General features: G+C 60.5%; 1 protein-coding gene across 5 annotated transcripts; it reads left to right on the top strand.

Annotated features, from left to right (window-relative positions):
- Positions 1 to 2,393: 2,393 nt before the first annotated feature.
- On the top strand, positions 2,394 to 15,733 carry RIMS3 (regulating synaptic membrane exocytosis 3). Of its 5 annotated transcripts, none has more exons than XM_090124221.1 (7): positions 2,394 to 2,464; positions 8,858 to 9,103; positions 9,945 to 10,086; positions 10,170 to 10,282; positions 10,882 to 10,983; positions 11,069 to 11,208; positions 11,309 to 15,733. In XM_090124221.1, exons 2-7 carry the CDS (start codon positions 8,884 to 8,886, stop codon positions 11,519 to 11,521), a joined length of 930 nt encoding a protein of 309 aa, XP_089980347.1. In that variant the 5' UTR covers positions 2,394 to 2,464; positions 8,858 to 8,883; the 3' UTR covers positions 11,522 to 15,733. The 5 variants fall into 5 exon arrangements, with proteins under 5 accessions (XP_089980347.1, XP_089980346.1, XP_089980348.1 ...); XM_090124220.1 differs by lacking the exon at positions 2,394 to 2,464 and adding an exon at positions 3,213 to 3,321; XM_090124222.1 differs by lacking the exon at positions 2,394 to 2,464 and adding an exon at positions 6,711 to 8,287.
- Positions 15,734 to 16,265: the final 532 nt, after the last annotated feature.

Genomic DNA, 16,265 nt, shown 5'->3' with positions numbered 1-16,265 from the left:
GGCCACGCCCCTTTCCCTTGGGCCGCTTCACCGCGCAGGCGCATGACCCGGGGGCTGATCTCGCGAGATTTCGGCGGGGCGGGAGGCGGTGGGGCCGGGGCGGGAGCCAACGGGCGGGGCGGGAGGCGGGGCGGCGGGGAGCGGCGGGGCCGGGCCGCAGGGAGCGGAGCGGAGCGGAGCGGGGAGCTGTCCGGGCCTTGAGGGGGCACCCAAGGCTTTGGCCTGAGCCTGCGCTGGGCTCCTGCAGGCCCGAGGCCTCAGGCGCTGCCTTATCTTCAGCCAGGCCTGGGGAGCTGTGAGCCCTGCGTGAGAGGAGGAGGAGTGCTGCAGACAGACGGACGGACGGACAGACGGATGCATTTGTAGGAAACAGGACAGATCTCCTCAACCACGTTCGCTGGGGGCTTTCAGGGCTGGGTTGCCCTTAAGGCTGCGTGTTGGCACCAACAGGCAGCAAATCCTTGCGGTTTTATGGCGAGGCTGCAGCTTTGAGGCCCGGGGGCCCAGAGAAATGAGAGATGTGCCACAGCTTTTCCTTAGAAGAATGCACACCCCCACCCACCCCCAGATCTCGCTGTTCCTAAGCTGGTCTCCTTTTGCAACGACTGGGAGCGATGATCTGCAAAGCAGCCCCTTGCTGGAATGACTCATTTCTAAATCAATTAGCCAGAACTGCTGCTGACTGCTGCCGGGCCCAGCTGCCCAACCAGCCAGCTGTTTCCCTGCTGAAGGAGGGCGTTTGCACAGCTCCCACCCCTTCTCCTGCTGAATCCCTTTGTGCGCCGTCACCCTGTGCCTGTGATGCTCCATTTCCTTCCCACCTGCTCTCAGCAGCAATGCATGCATTGTCTGGGGTGCTTTGGCTTCCCCAGGGATCACGGCCATCTGCAGACACTGAGATCTCTTGTGTCAGCCTGCCCGAAACACAGAGGAGCCAAGAAAAACAAAACCAACCAACCAACCAAAAAAAAACCCCAAACCAACAACAACCACAACAGCTTTTTTTTCCCACTCTCTGGTTTATTGGTGCCTGTGTAATTTCTTGTGGTGGTTTGTTGATTTCGCACTTACTGACATCTGCTACCTGCTCAACCGGGGCCTCCTGCGCCAACAATGAGACCCAGAGGAGCTGTTCTGCACTGACTGCAGCCTCCAGCCGGCTTTCAGGAGGGCTGGGTTTGTTTGACACCGATGGAAATTGGATGCAACAGCAGAGGTTGCACTCCTGGCCTTCCTCCCATCAGTCAGCCCTCTCCCATCCCACCTGGCTCCCGTTACAGCAGTCCTCTGCACTAATCCCAAACCAGCTGTTGCTTTGGGGCAAGCATCCCCAAGCAAAGAAATGCATAGAAAAGAAAAATCTGGATGTAAATAATGTATTGAGATCCGCCTGGACACAGAGACGTTGCCTTGTAGAGCTGGGAGGGGAAGAAAGAAGCCATTTTGGGTCAGATGTGGGGGCTCTGGTCCAGCAGGCTGCCTCCATTGGGTGCAGAGAGCTCCTGCAGTGAGCAGCTGAGCTCCTTGCGGGTGCAGGGCCTGAGCCTGCTGCCCACAGCCCCTGCAACACCATAAAGCTGAGCCCCATTAATCTTCTTAAGTCGCCCTTACGGGAGTAATCACATTAAACAACTCCTTCCTCCGACACAGCACCAAAATGCAAAGGAGAAGGTGGTGGGAAGCCGGCAAAGCTGAGCTCCTTAGTGAATTAAGGAGCTGCTTTCCACCATCGAGGCGTGTGTTTTCAGCACCTCTTCCCCACAAACAACGTGTTCCCAGAATTACGCCGTCCCCACAAAGCTGCAGATCCGCTTTGATGAAATTGCCTTTCCCCAAGAGATATTTCCAGCCAGTTTTTCTAAATATTACTCATAAAGGCCCCCTCCAGACAACCTCTCTCCCTCCCCGACTTTGTTTATATGCTTTGAATTCTGTTAGGAAACCGGCTCCCTACTTCAGCTCTGTTTTATCCAAGTTTCCATATTTAGTTCTTTCAGCTATTCCTGCTCCTTCCCCAGCCTTCCCGTGCCCGGCGCTGGGACCTGCCGTGTCCCTGCCATGTCCCTGCTATGTCCCTGCCGTGTCCCTGCCGTGTCCCTGCCGTCCCCTTCCCTTGCAGCACCCCAAGAGGATTTTCTCCCCATCCTCTCTGCACCCACAAATGCCCATTGCGCTTTGCCACCTGCAAACCCCACAACACTCCCTGGACACCGTTGGGGTTTTGCCCACCACCGGGACCCCCACGCCGTGCAGTGGGGAGCGCAGGGCAATCCGAGCCCGCTGTTATTTGAGGGAGAGACAGAGTTAAAGTCGGTGAAGGAGGGTTTCCTCGTGGCACGTGGCTGCCATGTCAAAGGGTGCGCAGCCCGCGGAGGGAACGCAGGGAGAGCACTGCAGGAATTCACCATGAGCGAAAAGAGAAGCGGCTCCGGGGGACATTAGTGTTTGTCTTTGGGGAGCCAAGGTGAGTCCAAGGGCAGCACGGGACCATCGCAGCCCCTCTGCTCCAACTGTCTCCCTCCTTCAGAAGGAACTGAGGCACAAAATGTACCCCGTTCCCTGGGAGGGCTGCACTCAGACACCAGGCAAAGCCCCAAAACGGTCCCTGCTGAAGGAATGGCGGCTGATGATTTGGGGTCACCACATCCCAGAGGGTTGTGTGTTCCCTCTGCCCCCACAACATCCACCACAGCCACCCGCAGGCTGACAGCTGCAGGCATGGCCGGAGGCTCTGGGGCTGCTTGGTGGCTGTGGGGCCTGCTGGGGGGCTCTGGGTGATGGGGAGTGAGGTGCAGCTGGGGGCTCTTGGTCTTGGTGCTGGTTCCTGGGGTTCAGATGGTGGAAAAAGGGTCAGCGGGACAGCCTGGGGGTCCAACCAACAGCACAGGGTCTCCTGGCGGCTCTCAGGGTTTGTTTGCCAGGTACAGCGTCCTGCTGGCACCTCTTGGGGACTCTGATTGCTGGGTACGGGGTCGGGCTGGTGGCTTTTGGGGTGCAGGTGAGGTTCAGCTGGGAGCTCTTGAGGTCCGGATGGTGGAAGGAAGCTCAGCGTGGCAGCTCCTGGGGTCTGAGCGGTGGGCGCAGGGTCGACCCGGCGCCTCCTGGGGTCCGGCCGATGAGCACGAGCCCCACCCGGCACACAGCGCGGGTTCCCCCGGCCGCCCTCGGGCTGCCCCCAGCGGCCCCGCTCCCCGCGGCTCCTCCAGCCCCTCTCCGCCGCCGCCCGCTCCGTCGGGGCTCCCCCGCCCGCCGCTCCCAGCACCCGCCGGGGCCGAGGGGAGGAGCGGGCACGGGCGGCGGCGGCGGCGGCGGCAGCGGTGGGTGAGTGCCCGCGGGGTGCGGCGCTCCGGGACCCGGCGGGACCGCACCTGCCCCGAGCGTCGCGGGCGGCAGCGGGGCCGGGGGGGGCGGCGCGATTGGGGGATGCTCGGGGAAGGGAGGGAGCCCCGAAGCGCGGAGGCTGCCCGGATCGGGGGCTCCGGGTCGGGCGCTGCTGGAATCGAGCACCGGAGCTCTGAACCGGCGCGGGCAGCGCTTCCCAGCGCGGCTCGGGACCGGGAGCGCTGTCCCTGTGCCATCCATCATCCGCGCTGAAAGCCCGTTGACGTCAACCCCGTCCCGTGCCAGCCTGGCCCCGCCGCGGGGGGACATGGGGGCAGCGACCGGCCGAGGGGGGGTCCTGCCGGGAGGGGGGGGGTCACATTGCAGCCCCCAACCCTCAGAATGTCGGCGCTCACCTCACCTCTCGCTGGTGCTGTGTCCATCAGTCCTGCTCTGCTCCGTCCATCGGTCCTGCTGTGCCATGTCCATCAGTTGCACTGTGTTGTGTCCATCGGTCCTTCTGTGCCATGTCTGTCAGTCCTGCTGCGCCCTCTGTGCACACAGCCAGGTGCTGCGGGTGGTCCTGCAGGGAAACCCCTTACAGGTTTGCTAAGGAGGAGTGAAACGGTGCTGCAGGGTGGGCAGGGGCCCCACTGGGGCTCTGTGTTAGGAGGAAGCCACGGGCATCACCCCGGCCCCGCAGCGCGGACCAGAGCTGGGCGGTGCTGCTCAGGAGCAGTGGCTGCTCTCGCACCTCAGCACAGTCCCCAGAGGTGGTGATGTGGGGTCGTCATGGGGTGGGTGCCCACATTGTTCTTAGGCCATCCCCGCTGCATTCCTCACCCCACACACAGAGCATTCCCCAGGACCCGGCGCTATGGGATGAGCCAACATCCATCCCCGCGGTGCTGCGGCACACGGGGTTTGGTGACGGCTGCAGGGAAGCACAAATTGTGAGCAGAGCCCTCAGCCCCAAGCCAAAGGGCACGGCAGGATGCAGGCTGCAGCCCTGGGGCTGTGCTGGGTGTTTCCTTCCTGCACGGTGACCGTGGGGTCCTGCAGCTCCCCACGTGTTGAGGACACGGCTGGGGTTTGGAGCACAGAGCACACAGCCTCAGGCTGGGCTGCTGACCCGAGCTTCTCTCCTGCATCCCCAGCACTGTGCCTATTTCCTCCTGCACCAGCGCCTCTCCCAAACCAGCCCTTCTGCTGCACTCACGCATCTCCCCATGCCCTGTGCCCTCTCTCTGCCATCCATTTGCTGCTCCAGCTCACACCCTGACTCACAGCTCTCTCTCCGGCCCCATTTCAGGCCCATCCCTGAAGCACTGCCTGCATTGTGTGGATAGGGGTGAGACTGCGGTGCCTCCATCCTTCCTCATGTGTCCCAAATCAGGGACAACCACCCCCCCGCTCCATCCCTGTGCTGTCACTTCTGATCCCACCTGAGCTGAGCACAGTCCCGCTGTGCCACAGCCGTGTGGGAGCATCACAGTGATGCACAGTGCAATTTCAGGTTATGAAAACACCAAATCCTCCTGCTTGTTAGAAGCCGAGCAGCACGGCACCATCTCCTCGCATCCATTTCAACGCTCTCCAAGATGTTGTGTCACAGCATCTCTAATAGCAGGCAAACAGGCTCACGTTGTCTCCATTGTAGTGATTTAGAGCAGGATCGACAGCGTGGCTGATGTGCTGCACGGCTGCCTTCCCCGTTTGGGGGTCCCACCCCTCCCACCTGCATTATTGCTGTGCCATAGGGATCTATAGGGTCAGGGGGTGCCCCAGAGCCCCTCACCTTTTGCAGGGGGACCCCTGGAGCTGGGGGTGCTGCTTGCTGTTTGCCATGTGTTGGCTGTGGAGTGATGGAGCAAGGAGGGGACATGGTGCTGTCACCCTGGTGCACGGCACTGTCCCCATTGAGGCTCTCATTTCGGGGCGGGTGGGGGCTGAGGCAGCACTGGGTGCTGCTGTGGGCAGCTCTGTGCTCCCGCGCTCTCCTGGCATCGCTCCGGCTCACAGAAGTCTTCCCAAAGCAAGCAAGTTTTCTGCTGATCCCTTCAGAAGCGGTGCTGTAATTGTGCAGCCTTAGCATTTAAAAAAAAAAAAAACACAAAACAACTTTTCTGCAAACGCTGCACCTGACCTGCTGGGCTGTGGGCAGCGCGGGGGGCAGCCAGGAGGGACCCCATGCTGCCATATGGGGCTGTGCTCAGTGCTCTGCTGCTGCATACGGAGCTGGGGGGGGCAAAATGCCCATCCTGGAGCTGCCCCTGTGACCCCAACACGTTGTACTCGAGCATCTCAGGGTAGAAATCAGTGGGTGCTTTGATTCCCACCTGAGGGGTCTTCACAGCCCACATAGGGTGCAGCCCCGAAAGGCGCAGCGCTGGTGGCTCGTTTGGAAAAGGAAGGGGAAGGGGGGGCCGCTGGGGGCTGACGGCCAGGGGAAGGAAATGGGATGTTCTCCGCGAGGGCAGGAGCGCTGCTGGGAGCAGCAGAAGCAGAGCGAGCTCAGCCCTTCCCCTGGAGGAAGCAGCTCCATGAAATATTGATGGGATTCGCGCAGCGCTGAGCGCTGTGAGCTGCATTGCAGAGCTCCGGGCCGGGCGGCACGAAGGCAGAAACTGGCGGGGATGGGAAACGCCGTCAGCAAACGGCCCTTCTGTGCACATCGGTGCCGGCCCCACTGCCGACCCCGCGGGGGAATCCCTGGGGGGAGAGCTCCGTAAGCGGGGCTGCCCCATAAGCAGCGGCCCTATGGGGAGCACGGCCCCAAAAGGCGTTCGGGGATGGGGACCGAGCACGGAGCGGTGGGGCTGTGCCCGATGCGGTCCGTAGAGCATCGCTGCCCCCCACCGCAGCCCCGCCGGGTGGCTTTGGGTCCTCTGATTCCTCCACGTTGCCGTGGAAACGATGGGATTCAGCGCAGATCTGATTTAACCGCGTGGCAGACGTCACCCAGGGACACGGGGAGAGGGACGGCGTCTGGGGGGGGCTGAGCGTGGGGCAGAGGTGGGTGCTCCCACCCCTGACAGACCAGCCGTGGGGAGGTGATGCTCACAGCTCCACATCCCCGAACCGCTGCCAGCCCCTGCTGGGAGCACCGTGGCACCAGAGGGCTGTGGGTGAGCTGTGCGTTGGGGCTGGGGAAGAAAACCCCACAGCCAAAGTGTGGTGTGTGCACGACAGGGCTGAAGAATGTGTGTGCTCCCATATGGGACCGTCACTCCAGTTCCCTGCTGTCCTTACCTGGGCTGCATTGCGCTGGTTTCCAGCTCAGGTGCTCTGAATGATTCCCTTTGCTGGGCAGTTGAGCTGGGCTGAGCAACCACCTATCAAACCCGAAGCATTTAATTAGAATTAAGTACTTTTAGGGGAAATTGAGCCTTGCTTTCTCCTCAGTGTGAGGAGAGCATGCTGGTGAGCTGTGACCTCATAGCAGCACCCCCAGCAGGTGGGCTTTTCCCTAAAAGCATGGGCTGAGTGCCCCCACCTGCTGCTGGAGCTCCCCCTCCTGCAGCCCCAGAACACGGGGAGCCCCTCTGCATGGGGACAACCAGCCTGGAGCACCAGGGCCACCCCCAGACCCCTCTGTGCCCTCCCTCCAGGGGAAGGGCTGCCATGGGGCACTCATTTATCACCTCCTCTCCCCCCCCTTCTGCTCTCCCTGCCCATCATCAGGGGCTGCACCCTACCTGTGCGGGGCACCACTCAGCTCCTCCCTCCCCCGGAGTCCTTGGCAAAGCGTCATCCCAATTTTCCTGTTGTTGTTGTTACAATTATTGCTGTTGTGGTGGCGGGATGTTTGGGGTAGGGCTCTCTCACAGCCCTGGGTAGCACCATGTAGGGGTCACCGGGATGTGCTGGGGCTCCGTTGTCACCCTGGGGGCCTTCAAATGCCTGTGACCCTCTGAGCTTCCTCGTCCCCCTTTTCCCAGCTCCAGTGTCCCCAGCAGGTCTGGGGTGCCCACTGCATTCCATTGCATCCCACTTCATCCCATCCATTACGTATCCCATTGCATCTCACTGCACATCCCACCACATCCCATCGCATCCCATCGCACATCCTGCCGCATCCACATCTCATTGCATCCCACCACACATCCCCCCCCCATCCCATCATAACCTACCGCAGCCCACCGCATCCCAGCTCATCTCATTACATCCCACCGCATCCCATTGAATCCCACCTCACCCCACCACATCTCCCACTGCCCCTTTCCGTGGCACCGCCCCACACTTCCCCTCTCCCCCCCCGGACCACCGCTGCGTGCCCCCACTCGCTCAGGGCTGGGAGGAGAACTGGGTCAGCCATGTCACCATGGAGATGCTGAAGCAGCGCCGGCACAACCCCGCTCTCCAGAAACCCGTGCAGCGTGCCCGGGCTGCCACCCTCCTCCCATAGAAGGGCTGGGGGCTGCGTGCCGGGCAGGGGGGGGGGCCGTGGGGTGCTGCCCGGTGCAGGTAAGGGACCTTTTCCTATTTGGGGTGTGTGTGCAGGGTGGGCACGGGACGCGGCACGGAGCTCATGTCGGGGCCATCGCACATCAGTGCAGGGGTGCCACGGCCACGGCGTCGCTCCGAGCCCATCGGGGCTGCGGGTCGGTGCTTTGGGGCACGGAGTGGAGGGGCTGCAGCTGTCAGAATCGCAGTGCTTTGCCACGAGGAGGAGATGAGATGCAGAGGGTGGGCAAAGGGGTGCGGCGTGCGGACCAGGCTGCGGGAGCGCAGCAAATCCCTCCTCCCTCCGGGGTGGGAACCCTTTGCGTCTCGCAGTGAAACAATCCTATTGCCACAGTGCTGTCATCATCTCATCTGCTCCCAGCAAAGCTCTGTGCCGAGTGGGGAGCACAGCGGTGGGAGCCCTTTGTGCGCCATGGGTCCTGCAGGGCTGCGGGCATCGCTGTGCTCAGGGATGGCCGTGGGGGAAACTGAGGCACGGAGCAGCGTGCAAACAGTTGGGGTGAGCATCTGGGGTCCCTTCCTCACGCCCAGAGGCCGCCGTGCCCCAAAGCTCCGCCAAAACTGAGCGCCGTGCCGGGGTGCTGCTGTGTGACATCGGTGCCATGGGGGTCTGTGTCCCCTCTGTGCTGTGTCTCCTTCGTGATGCTCCATCCCCTGCACTGCCCCACTGGCAGCTGCCACTTCTCTGCGTTTGTGGCTGCGTCTCTTGAAAGAGAAATATTTTTCCGGGCGCTGCCTCCATCCATTATCCTAAAGTGGCTTCACTTGGCCCGCAGTTCATCATTCACCTCTGCCTGGAAGATGGATGCTCCCATCCCGCCGCGCTTTAAATATTCATGGCGAAGGGAAGCAGTGAGGGCTGAAAACCAGCGTGGTGCTGGGCGTGGGGCACGGCCGGCAGGCGGGGATCGGGGTGGGCACAGCCATGGCCACGGTGGGGTTTGGGCTGTCAGGCTGGCGGTGGTGCAACAAGGCACACAGCCACCTCGGGGTGCCCTGAATACCCTGCCCAGCTGGGCACCCGGGGGCAGCACGGTGCCCCCCCCGACCCACCCTGCCGTCCCCGCAGCTGATCCCAGCCCGCAACTCCTCACCATGTTCAACGGGGACGCCGGCCCGTCGGCGGGCAGGAATGTGGTGCGCAGCTCCAGCATCAGCGGGGAGATGTACGGCGTGGAGAAGAGCGCGCGGGGCAGCGCCGACTCCGTCAGCATCACCGCCAGCAAGAAGCGGCGCTCCAGCCTGGGAGCCAAGATGGTGGCCATCGTGGGGCTGTCCCAGTGGAGCAGGAGCACGCTGCAGCTCAACCAGAGCGGTGAGCATGGCTGGACCCCACTGCTGTGTGCCTGACCCCACTGCTGTGTGCCCGACCCCATTGCCTTCGGTCCCGTGCTTTGCAGTGTGCGCCTGCACGATACTGGTTAAAACGCTCAAAAAATGAATGTGTGGAAAGGGCCAGTTGAGTGGTCTCCGGCTGTGGGAAATATTGAAATGCTTCAAGAAGCTTTGCAGAAGGCGAAGGAGGGAGAAAGGCTCAGTTTAGTGCTTTGGTTATGGCTTTGTTGGCGTTCCATCATTCGGAACACTCTCCATAAGGAGAGGCACCCACCTGGAGCCCTCCAGCCCTGCACATCCCAGATGTTCCAGAAGGGACGTCGTTATCCCAGAACTGAGAGGTGTCAGGGCCAGGCAGGAGCGCTCCTGGGGATGGGGCTGCACCTCCCCAGCCCATCCCTGATCCTCCGTGGCTGCAGCGGAGCAATGCATGGTTCCCTCTCAGGGCTCCAGCAGCACTGCCACGGCCTTCCCTGCTCACCTTACCAGACCCCAACGAGCTGGCAGGTTCCTACAAACAATGCCAGTGGTGATCATGGCATCCTGCCCACTCCAGCAGAGGCAGCGCAGTGCCAGGGATCGGCCCGGTGGCACCAGGCAGTGGTGGGGGTTGGGGGGGATCTCCTCCCCATGGCACCTTCCTCCCTGTGCCATCTGCCACCACTGGGGACACACAGCAGCAGTGGGGTGGCAGCACACTGGGCGCCGCTGCTCCTGGGGACGGCAACAGGGACAGCTGAGCCGTAGACAAGGTGGGGTCAGTGGGACCTGGAGGTGTTGATATGGGGCTCCACCGCCTCACCCCACACCTCGGTTTCCAGAGGGCGGCCCCAAAAAGCTGCGCAGCAACATCCGCCGGAGCACCGAGACCGGCATCGCGGTGGAGCTGAGGACCAGGGTCACCCGGCAGGGCAGCCGCGAGTCCACCGACGGCAGCACCAACAGCAACAGCTCCGACGGCACGTAAGGACCGCCGGCACACGCGCGCCGTGGCGGCTGGAGGGCAGCCGGGGCCCCATTGGCATCTCTTGCTCCATCCCACGCAGGTTCATCTTCCCCACCGCACGGCTGGGAGCTGAGAGTCAGTTCAGTGACTTCCTGGACGGGCTGGGCCCGGGGCAGCTGGTGGGACGGCAGACTTTGGCCACCCCCCCGATGGGTGAGTGCTGGGGGTCCGTGCAGCGGGGCTGTGCAGGATGGGCAGGAGCTGGGCTGTGCGTGGCTCAGCTGAGGGAGGGGGACGTCCCTGATCAGGGCACAGGGCTGGAGCATCTCCAGGGGGGGACGCAGCAGCTCTGGCTTTCCCTGAGATCCTTCCTGCTCCCCACAATGTAGGGCAGCCCCAACTCTCTGGATTTTGCAGTAGGTGTGTTTTGCGAATGCACAGGTTCATTCCTTGCTATAAAGCCCCACTGGGATGCCAGCACACCTTTTGTCTGTCCCCTGGCTCTGCCAGGGCCACGAGGAAGTGAGAAACGGGGCCACAGGTTGTGCATAGGTACACCCTGCAGGGTGCTCGGGGCAGCATGCTGAGTGCAGCACCAAGGGGCACGGTTCAGTGGGCATGGCAGGGATGGGTTGATGGTTCGACTTGGTGATCTTAGCTGTCTGTTCCAATCTTAATGACTCTCCGACTGAGGCTGCCAACCCTGGAGGTGGCTTCTCCCAGCGGTGGGGACCATCCCAGCCCGGCTCACACCCAGCAGGAGGTGGGTGCTGGGAGGATGCTGAGTGCAGTGCGTCCCTTCCCCTGCCCAGGTGATGTCCACGTGGGCATGGCAGACCGCAGCGGGCAGCTGGAGGTGGAGGTGATCCAGGCACGGGGCCTCATCCCGAAGATGGGCTCCAAATGCATCCCAGGTAGGTGGCTGCGGAGGGACGGGGACGGTGCTGTGCTGGGACACCCCCAGGAGCTGCTCTGAGTCGGCGCTTCTCCCCACTGCAGCCACCTACGTGAAGGTTTACCTGCTGGAAAACGGCGTCTGCCTGGCCAAGAAGAAGACCAAAGCGGTGAAGAAGACCTGCGACCCCTCCTACCAGCAGGCACTGCTCTTTGAGGAGAGCCCCCAAGGCAAAGTCCTGCAGGTGAACCCCCCGGCAGTCCCTGGGGTCGGGATGGAACAGGGGGCGGCCACCCAGCATCCCCCTGAGGGCGTCCCCCCCTGATGCCACCTCTGCCCCACAGGTGATCGTGTGGGGCGACTACGGGCGCATGGACAGCAAGTGCTTCATGGGCATGGCTCAGATCGTCCTGGAGGAGCTCGACCTCTCCAGCGCCGTGGCGGGCTGGTACAAACTCTTCCCCACCTCCTCTCTGGCCGACTCCAGCATCGGGCCGCTGGCACGCCGCCTCTCCCAGTCCTCTCTGGAGAGCTCCACCAGTCCCTCCTGCCCATAGCCGGGTGGGGAGAGCCATCCCGACCCCCAGGACTGTGCGTGGATGGCTGTAAATATCCCATCCTTTTTTTTTTTTTTTCCCCTATTTTTTTTTAATTTTAAAGATCTCCTTCCCAACACACCCTGCTCCTGTGCGCTCCCTCCCACGCTGGGAGCACGAAGACGCCGTTCCCTTCCTTCCATCTCGCTCCTTGCCCTGGGAGGAACAGGGAGCAAAAAGAGACTCAGCAGAAGAATCCAACTCAGCACTACTTTTCGTTCCAAGGAATGTAGCATCTTCTCTTATGTAGCTTGCCACGTGCTAACGACACAATCACTGCAATACCCGACAGGCTCCGGGGCAGAGCGGGCGCAACCCGTTGGTTTCCCCACGCCGACCCCGCAGCACCGGTGCCCTTTTTCCTTTCTTTCTGTAGCGTTTTGCCTGTGACATTGCCAAAGTGACAGCGCACCACGGTGCCCCCACCTCCCCTCCATCCGGGGGGGGGGGAACATCTCAACAGCAGCTCCCGCTGCGCTGGAAGCGGGGTGATGGAGAGGAGCCGAGCGAAGGACGCAGCGCTCGGTGGTGACGATGAGCGTTTGGGTGTTTGTTTGTTTCCTGTTTGTGTGTTCAGGTTGTTTGTTTTTCAAGCAGCATTCCGGTGCCCCCTCTCCCCCCCCTTCCCTCCCCCCCAGGGATCGGTTCTTGTAGCAACACCGAGAATGGCGGAAGCTTTCTTTGTTTTGTTTTGTTTTGTTTTGTTTTTGAAGGTGCCTAAATGAAATTTGCTGACAATACTCAGGGGAGACACCACTAGCAACTCTGCTTTCTTCGCGGAATACACTGAACACGAGGACTGTCCCGAAGGATCAGTGTCCAACAGAGAGAGAGAAAAAAAAAGAGAAAAAGATATAAAAAAAAAAGAGAGAAAAACCAAACCACGACACCAAGAGAGGAATGGGGGATCCTCACCGCCCCCACGGCTCTGCCTTCCAGGTCCTGGCACACAGCAGCTGCTGGCGCAGGCAGAGCGGAGGGCGCAGAACAGACCCTCAGTTTAATGTGATTTGCTTTACCAACTCGACTCCAATGGGAAAAAAAGAGAAGAGGAGCTCTGTCAGCAGTGGGGCGGCGATGGCTCAGCGTTGCGCTTTGCCCTGGGCACGCAGCACTGTGGAGCCCCTGCGTTCTGCTCCACCTGGAGAGCCCAGCACCAGGAGCATGGGAACCCGGCAGCCCTGGCTTACTTCTTACTGCTATAATGGGATCGTGGTGTAGGCAGGAGGAGAGCAAACTGCTCCCCAGCAGCACCCCCTCCCTTGCTGCAACACTGCGGGTGTGGGAGCGATTCCTGCAGCCAAGCTGTGCTCACATCACCGCATCCACACTGTTCATCTCCAACCGTGTGAGCCCTGTGCCAGCCCTGCGCCCAGCCCCATGCAGCACCCAGAACCCAGCACCCAGCACACTGCTTGCAGTGGCCCTGCACTCTGAGCTCCAGCTGCTTGTTGGGGAATGCTCATTGCAGAGGGCATTCCTTGCATGCTGCAAGGAGCAGAGGATGGCTGGTCGGACCCTGTGAGGTCACTGCATCTTCCTTCCCCCAGGAAAGGAGATCCGGACCCTTCTCCTTCCCAGATATGTTCCTCTGGAAAAGAAATGAGCATCAAACAGAAGAGGCTCGGTGCTCTGTTCCCTGCCTGGTGCTCCCAGCACCCACCTGGGACACAGAGGATCTCACTGCAGCACAGCTCACGGAGGGGCAGGAGCCAGGGCCCCCCGTTAAGCAACGAGGATGGATGTTACCAAACCAGCCTTGGAGGCCTGGGGCAGCAGGAGGAGCGAGCAGCTCAGCACATCAGCTCCATGTGCAGCAGCAGTGCTGGCAGTGCACTCCTGAGCACCTTCCCTTCCTTGCCAGTTGACTCAGGTGCTTCTTCCTGCATTGAGGGGAACAGAGTTCCCTAAGGGAGTGCATCTGCTGGAAAACAACTGCGTTCTGAAGGCCAGGCAGCAGTGGCCAGGCGCCGTTCCTCATGGCTGCATCCACAGTCTCGCCGTGCTTTGCATCAGAGATGGGTACAGCTCTGAGCTGCTCGCCCTGCTGGCCTCCAGGCTGCCGTGCCTCCAGACAGAGTTCTGAGAGGACCTTCATTCAGAGCCAATTCGCATCCCGCGATGCAATGACGGCCCTCGACGCAGCTGTTTCAATGGGAAGTCCTCCTCCTCTACCACGTTGATGCACACAGGGAGTGCCTGGGCCAGGTGGTGGAAAGGCACTGGGATCTGGTAGGAAGGTTGGAATCCTATAGACACGATGTCCTGCAGGAGAGCCATGTGCAGCAGCAGCAGGTGGGAACGCAGCGGGACGCAGAGCAGCGTCAGCAGGAGTGGCAGTGCTGCATCCCAGCCCCCTGTGCTGACCCTCATGCTGTGAAGATTTCGGTTTCAAATGCAGACTTGAGAAAAACGTGCAGCAAAGGGCACAAGGTTGTCCTGCTGTCCGAGGAACCGCCGCACTGTTACAGCCAACCCTGAGCCGAGGCTGAGCACAGCAGCACCTGGAGCCACCCGGGGCAGCAGCTGCCCAGGAGTGGGGTCAGGACGCAGCTCTGGTGATTGGGATACCTCATTCTTTTTTTTTTTCCCCCCCTCTTCCCTTTCCTATTTTCCCCTCTCTTTTAAGACCCAGACCTTCGTGCACTCTGCCGCATTCAGGTTATTTTTTGTTGTAATTGTGCAATGAAGAGCAATTCTGGGGAAGGGGTGTGTGTGTGTGTGTGTGTGTGTGCTTCCCCTGCTCCGTGCCACTCCGATGGCCAAGGAGCAAAGTGACGGGATGGCACACGGGGCAGCAGAGTCTGTTCTGCTCCTGCACCCCAGTGCTGCCCCACAACCCAACCCGGGGGTGACGCAGCCCTCAGAAGGGCAGGCAAGGAAGCTGTAGGAAGCTGAGGATGTGCACATTGCACCGTCCCCACTCGCTGAGGCTTCACGTGCTGCACAGGGATGGCTGCGGAGCTGCGGTGTGGGGGGACCCCACAGAACCCCACAGTTCCCTCCTGCAGCCTGGGCCCCGTGAATGTTTGTTCGCACTTTGAAGTTGGTGGCCTTGTTTTCTGAAAAGGGCTCGATCTTTCCGTGCAGTTCAATCGAACTCACCTTCCCCATCGCACTGTTCTCCTCCCCACCTCCAAACCCAATCAACGAGCAGCTTGGCTGGACGAAGCCCTGCCAGGGCTGCAGGATCTGTCATTAATCTCAGCAGTTTATACCTTTGGTACGACACCAGACCCGTCTGGCTGAGAAACAGCCGTAAGGGGAGCAGCAGCTCGTGGCCAGACTGAGGTTCGTCCTGAAATACAGCAACAGGAGAACAGCAGCACTTGGAGCACAGAGCCTGAAGTGCTCACCTGCCAAAAAGCTCCGAATTCAGACTCCCAAACTTCAAGATAGGAAGAATTTTACCTTGAACCTCTTTACACCCAACCAATGCCTTTTGAACTTCGTTGCCCCCCGGAGGAGCAGAGCAGAGGGCAGTGTGTGCTGCAGAGGACACCCGGGCAGGAGGAGCACCCACAGCCCTCCCCACCCCGCTGCTCCCAGCAGCACAGCGCAGCTCCAGCACTGGGACATGGCCTGCAAACCGTGCTGCTTCACACCGCTGCTTCCCCAGCACCCAGCAAACTGCATCGAGGAGAATTTGGAAGCTGTCAGAACTCCGTGAGCCACCAATTGCTGCTGGCTTTGCTTTCCATCCCCACCGCACACATCTCCCCCAGGAGCGAACCAGGAGCGAACCTCGCGTCTGCTGTGTGCATCCCACACCCGATGGAGCTCCTCTGCCAGCACAGCACGGAGCAAACCTGCCTGCCTTCACCAATGCACTCATAGACTTTGCTTTGATGACAGATTCCTAAGTTCAACACCACCACCTTCAAACAGTGGTGCAGAGGGGTGGGCAGGGGCTGCGCTGCGCCCCAGGTCCGCATTCAAGACGAGGGGAGGATGGGCTTCGATGGATCCTTGAGAATGGTGATGAGATTTAAAAAAACAACAAAAAAAAAACAACAAAAAAAAAGCAAATGGCGATTTTTTTACTTGTGTTCTGTAATGTTTTATATGTGCGTGGTCTTTCTTAATGTAAAATTCTCGTATTTTTGTGGTTTATATGCAGCAGGACTGATGGCTGTGAGGGTGCACGCTATTTTGTAAGATACTCCTAAGCCAGTTTTCCCCAGGAGGAACAAACTGACGTACTCACATTTTCATTGGCTTGTACCTGCATGTACAGTATGGGGCAGCAAGTGAAGATGATTAAAGCCAGCTTGAAAACCCCTCTGTGCTTGAGTCGAGCATCACAAAGCGCCCAGCCGCCAACCAGGGGTGCAGCTTAACAGCAGCCCCCATAGAACAGATTCACGGGGAGGAGGAAGAAATGATGTTTTCTGAAGGACGTCCTGAGAAAGAACAGCTGTTTACTGAAGGAAAGAAACAAGCAGAGGAATGTGTTAAGCACAGCTCACGTGCAAGCAGAGCAGCATCAGCTCCAGGCTGAGGCAGTTCCATGAACCCTTCCTGCAATTTATTCTTTGCAGGGCTCCCAACTCCCCCAGCATAACCTGCTCTCCCCATCACCTGAGAGCTCCGAGCCTCCCAGCAGACTGCAGTCAGCTCTATCACAGAAAGGCTTGGTTAGGAATGGACCCTGAAGGATCACCAAGTTCCAACCCCCTGCTGTCAACCACCAGCTGCTGCTGCA

Source organism: Phasianus colchicus, chromosome 24 (genome assembly GCF_987193195.1).
Source record: "Phasianus colchicus chromosome 24, bPhaCol1.hap1.1, whole genome shotgun sequence".
NCBI classification, from domain to species: Eukaryota; Metazoa; Chordata; class Aves; order Galliformes; family Phasianidae; genus Phasianus; species Phasianus colchicus.
The sequence above is the reverse complement of the archived record's forward strand: the minus strand, read 5'-3'. Positions and strand labels throughout refer to the sequence as shown.

What these genes read in the sequence shown, in the direction of transcription:
- RIMS3 (XM_090124219.1), top strand. Translation starts at nt 8,431, where the DNA reads ATGCTCCATCCCCTGCACTGCCCCACTGGCAGCTGCCACTTCTCTGCG. An exon ending in GCTGCAGCTCAACCAGAGCG is followed by an intron (nt 9,104 to 9,944) that starts GTGAGCATGGCT and finishes CTCGGTTTCCAG; the next exon opens with AGGGCGGCCCCAAAAAGCTG. An exon ending in GGGCTCCAAATGCATCCCAG is followed by an intron (nt 10,984 to 11,068) that starts GTAGGTGGCTGC and finishes TCCCCACTGCAG; the next exon opens with CCACCTACGTGAAGGTTTAC.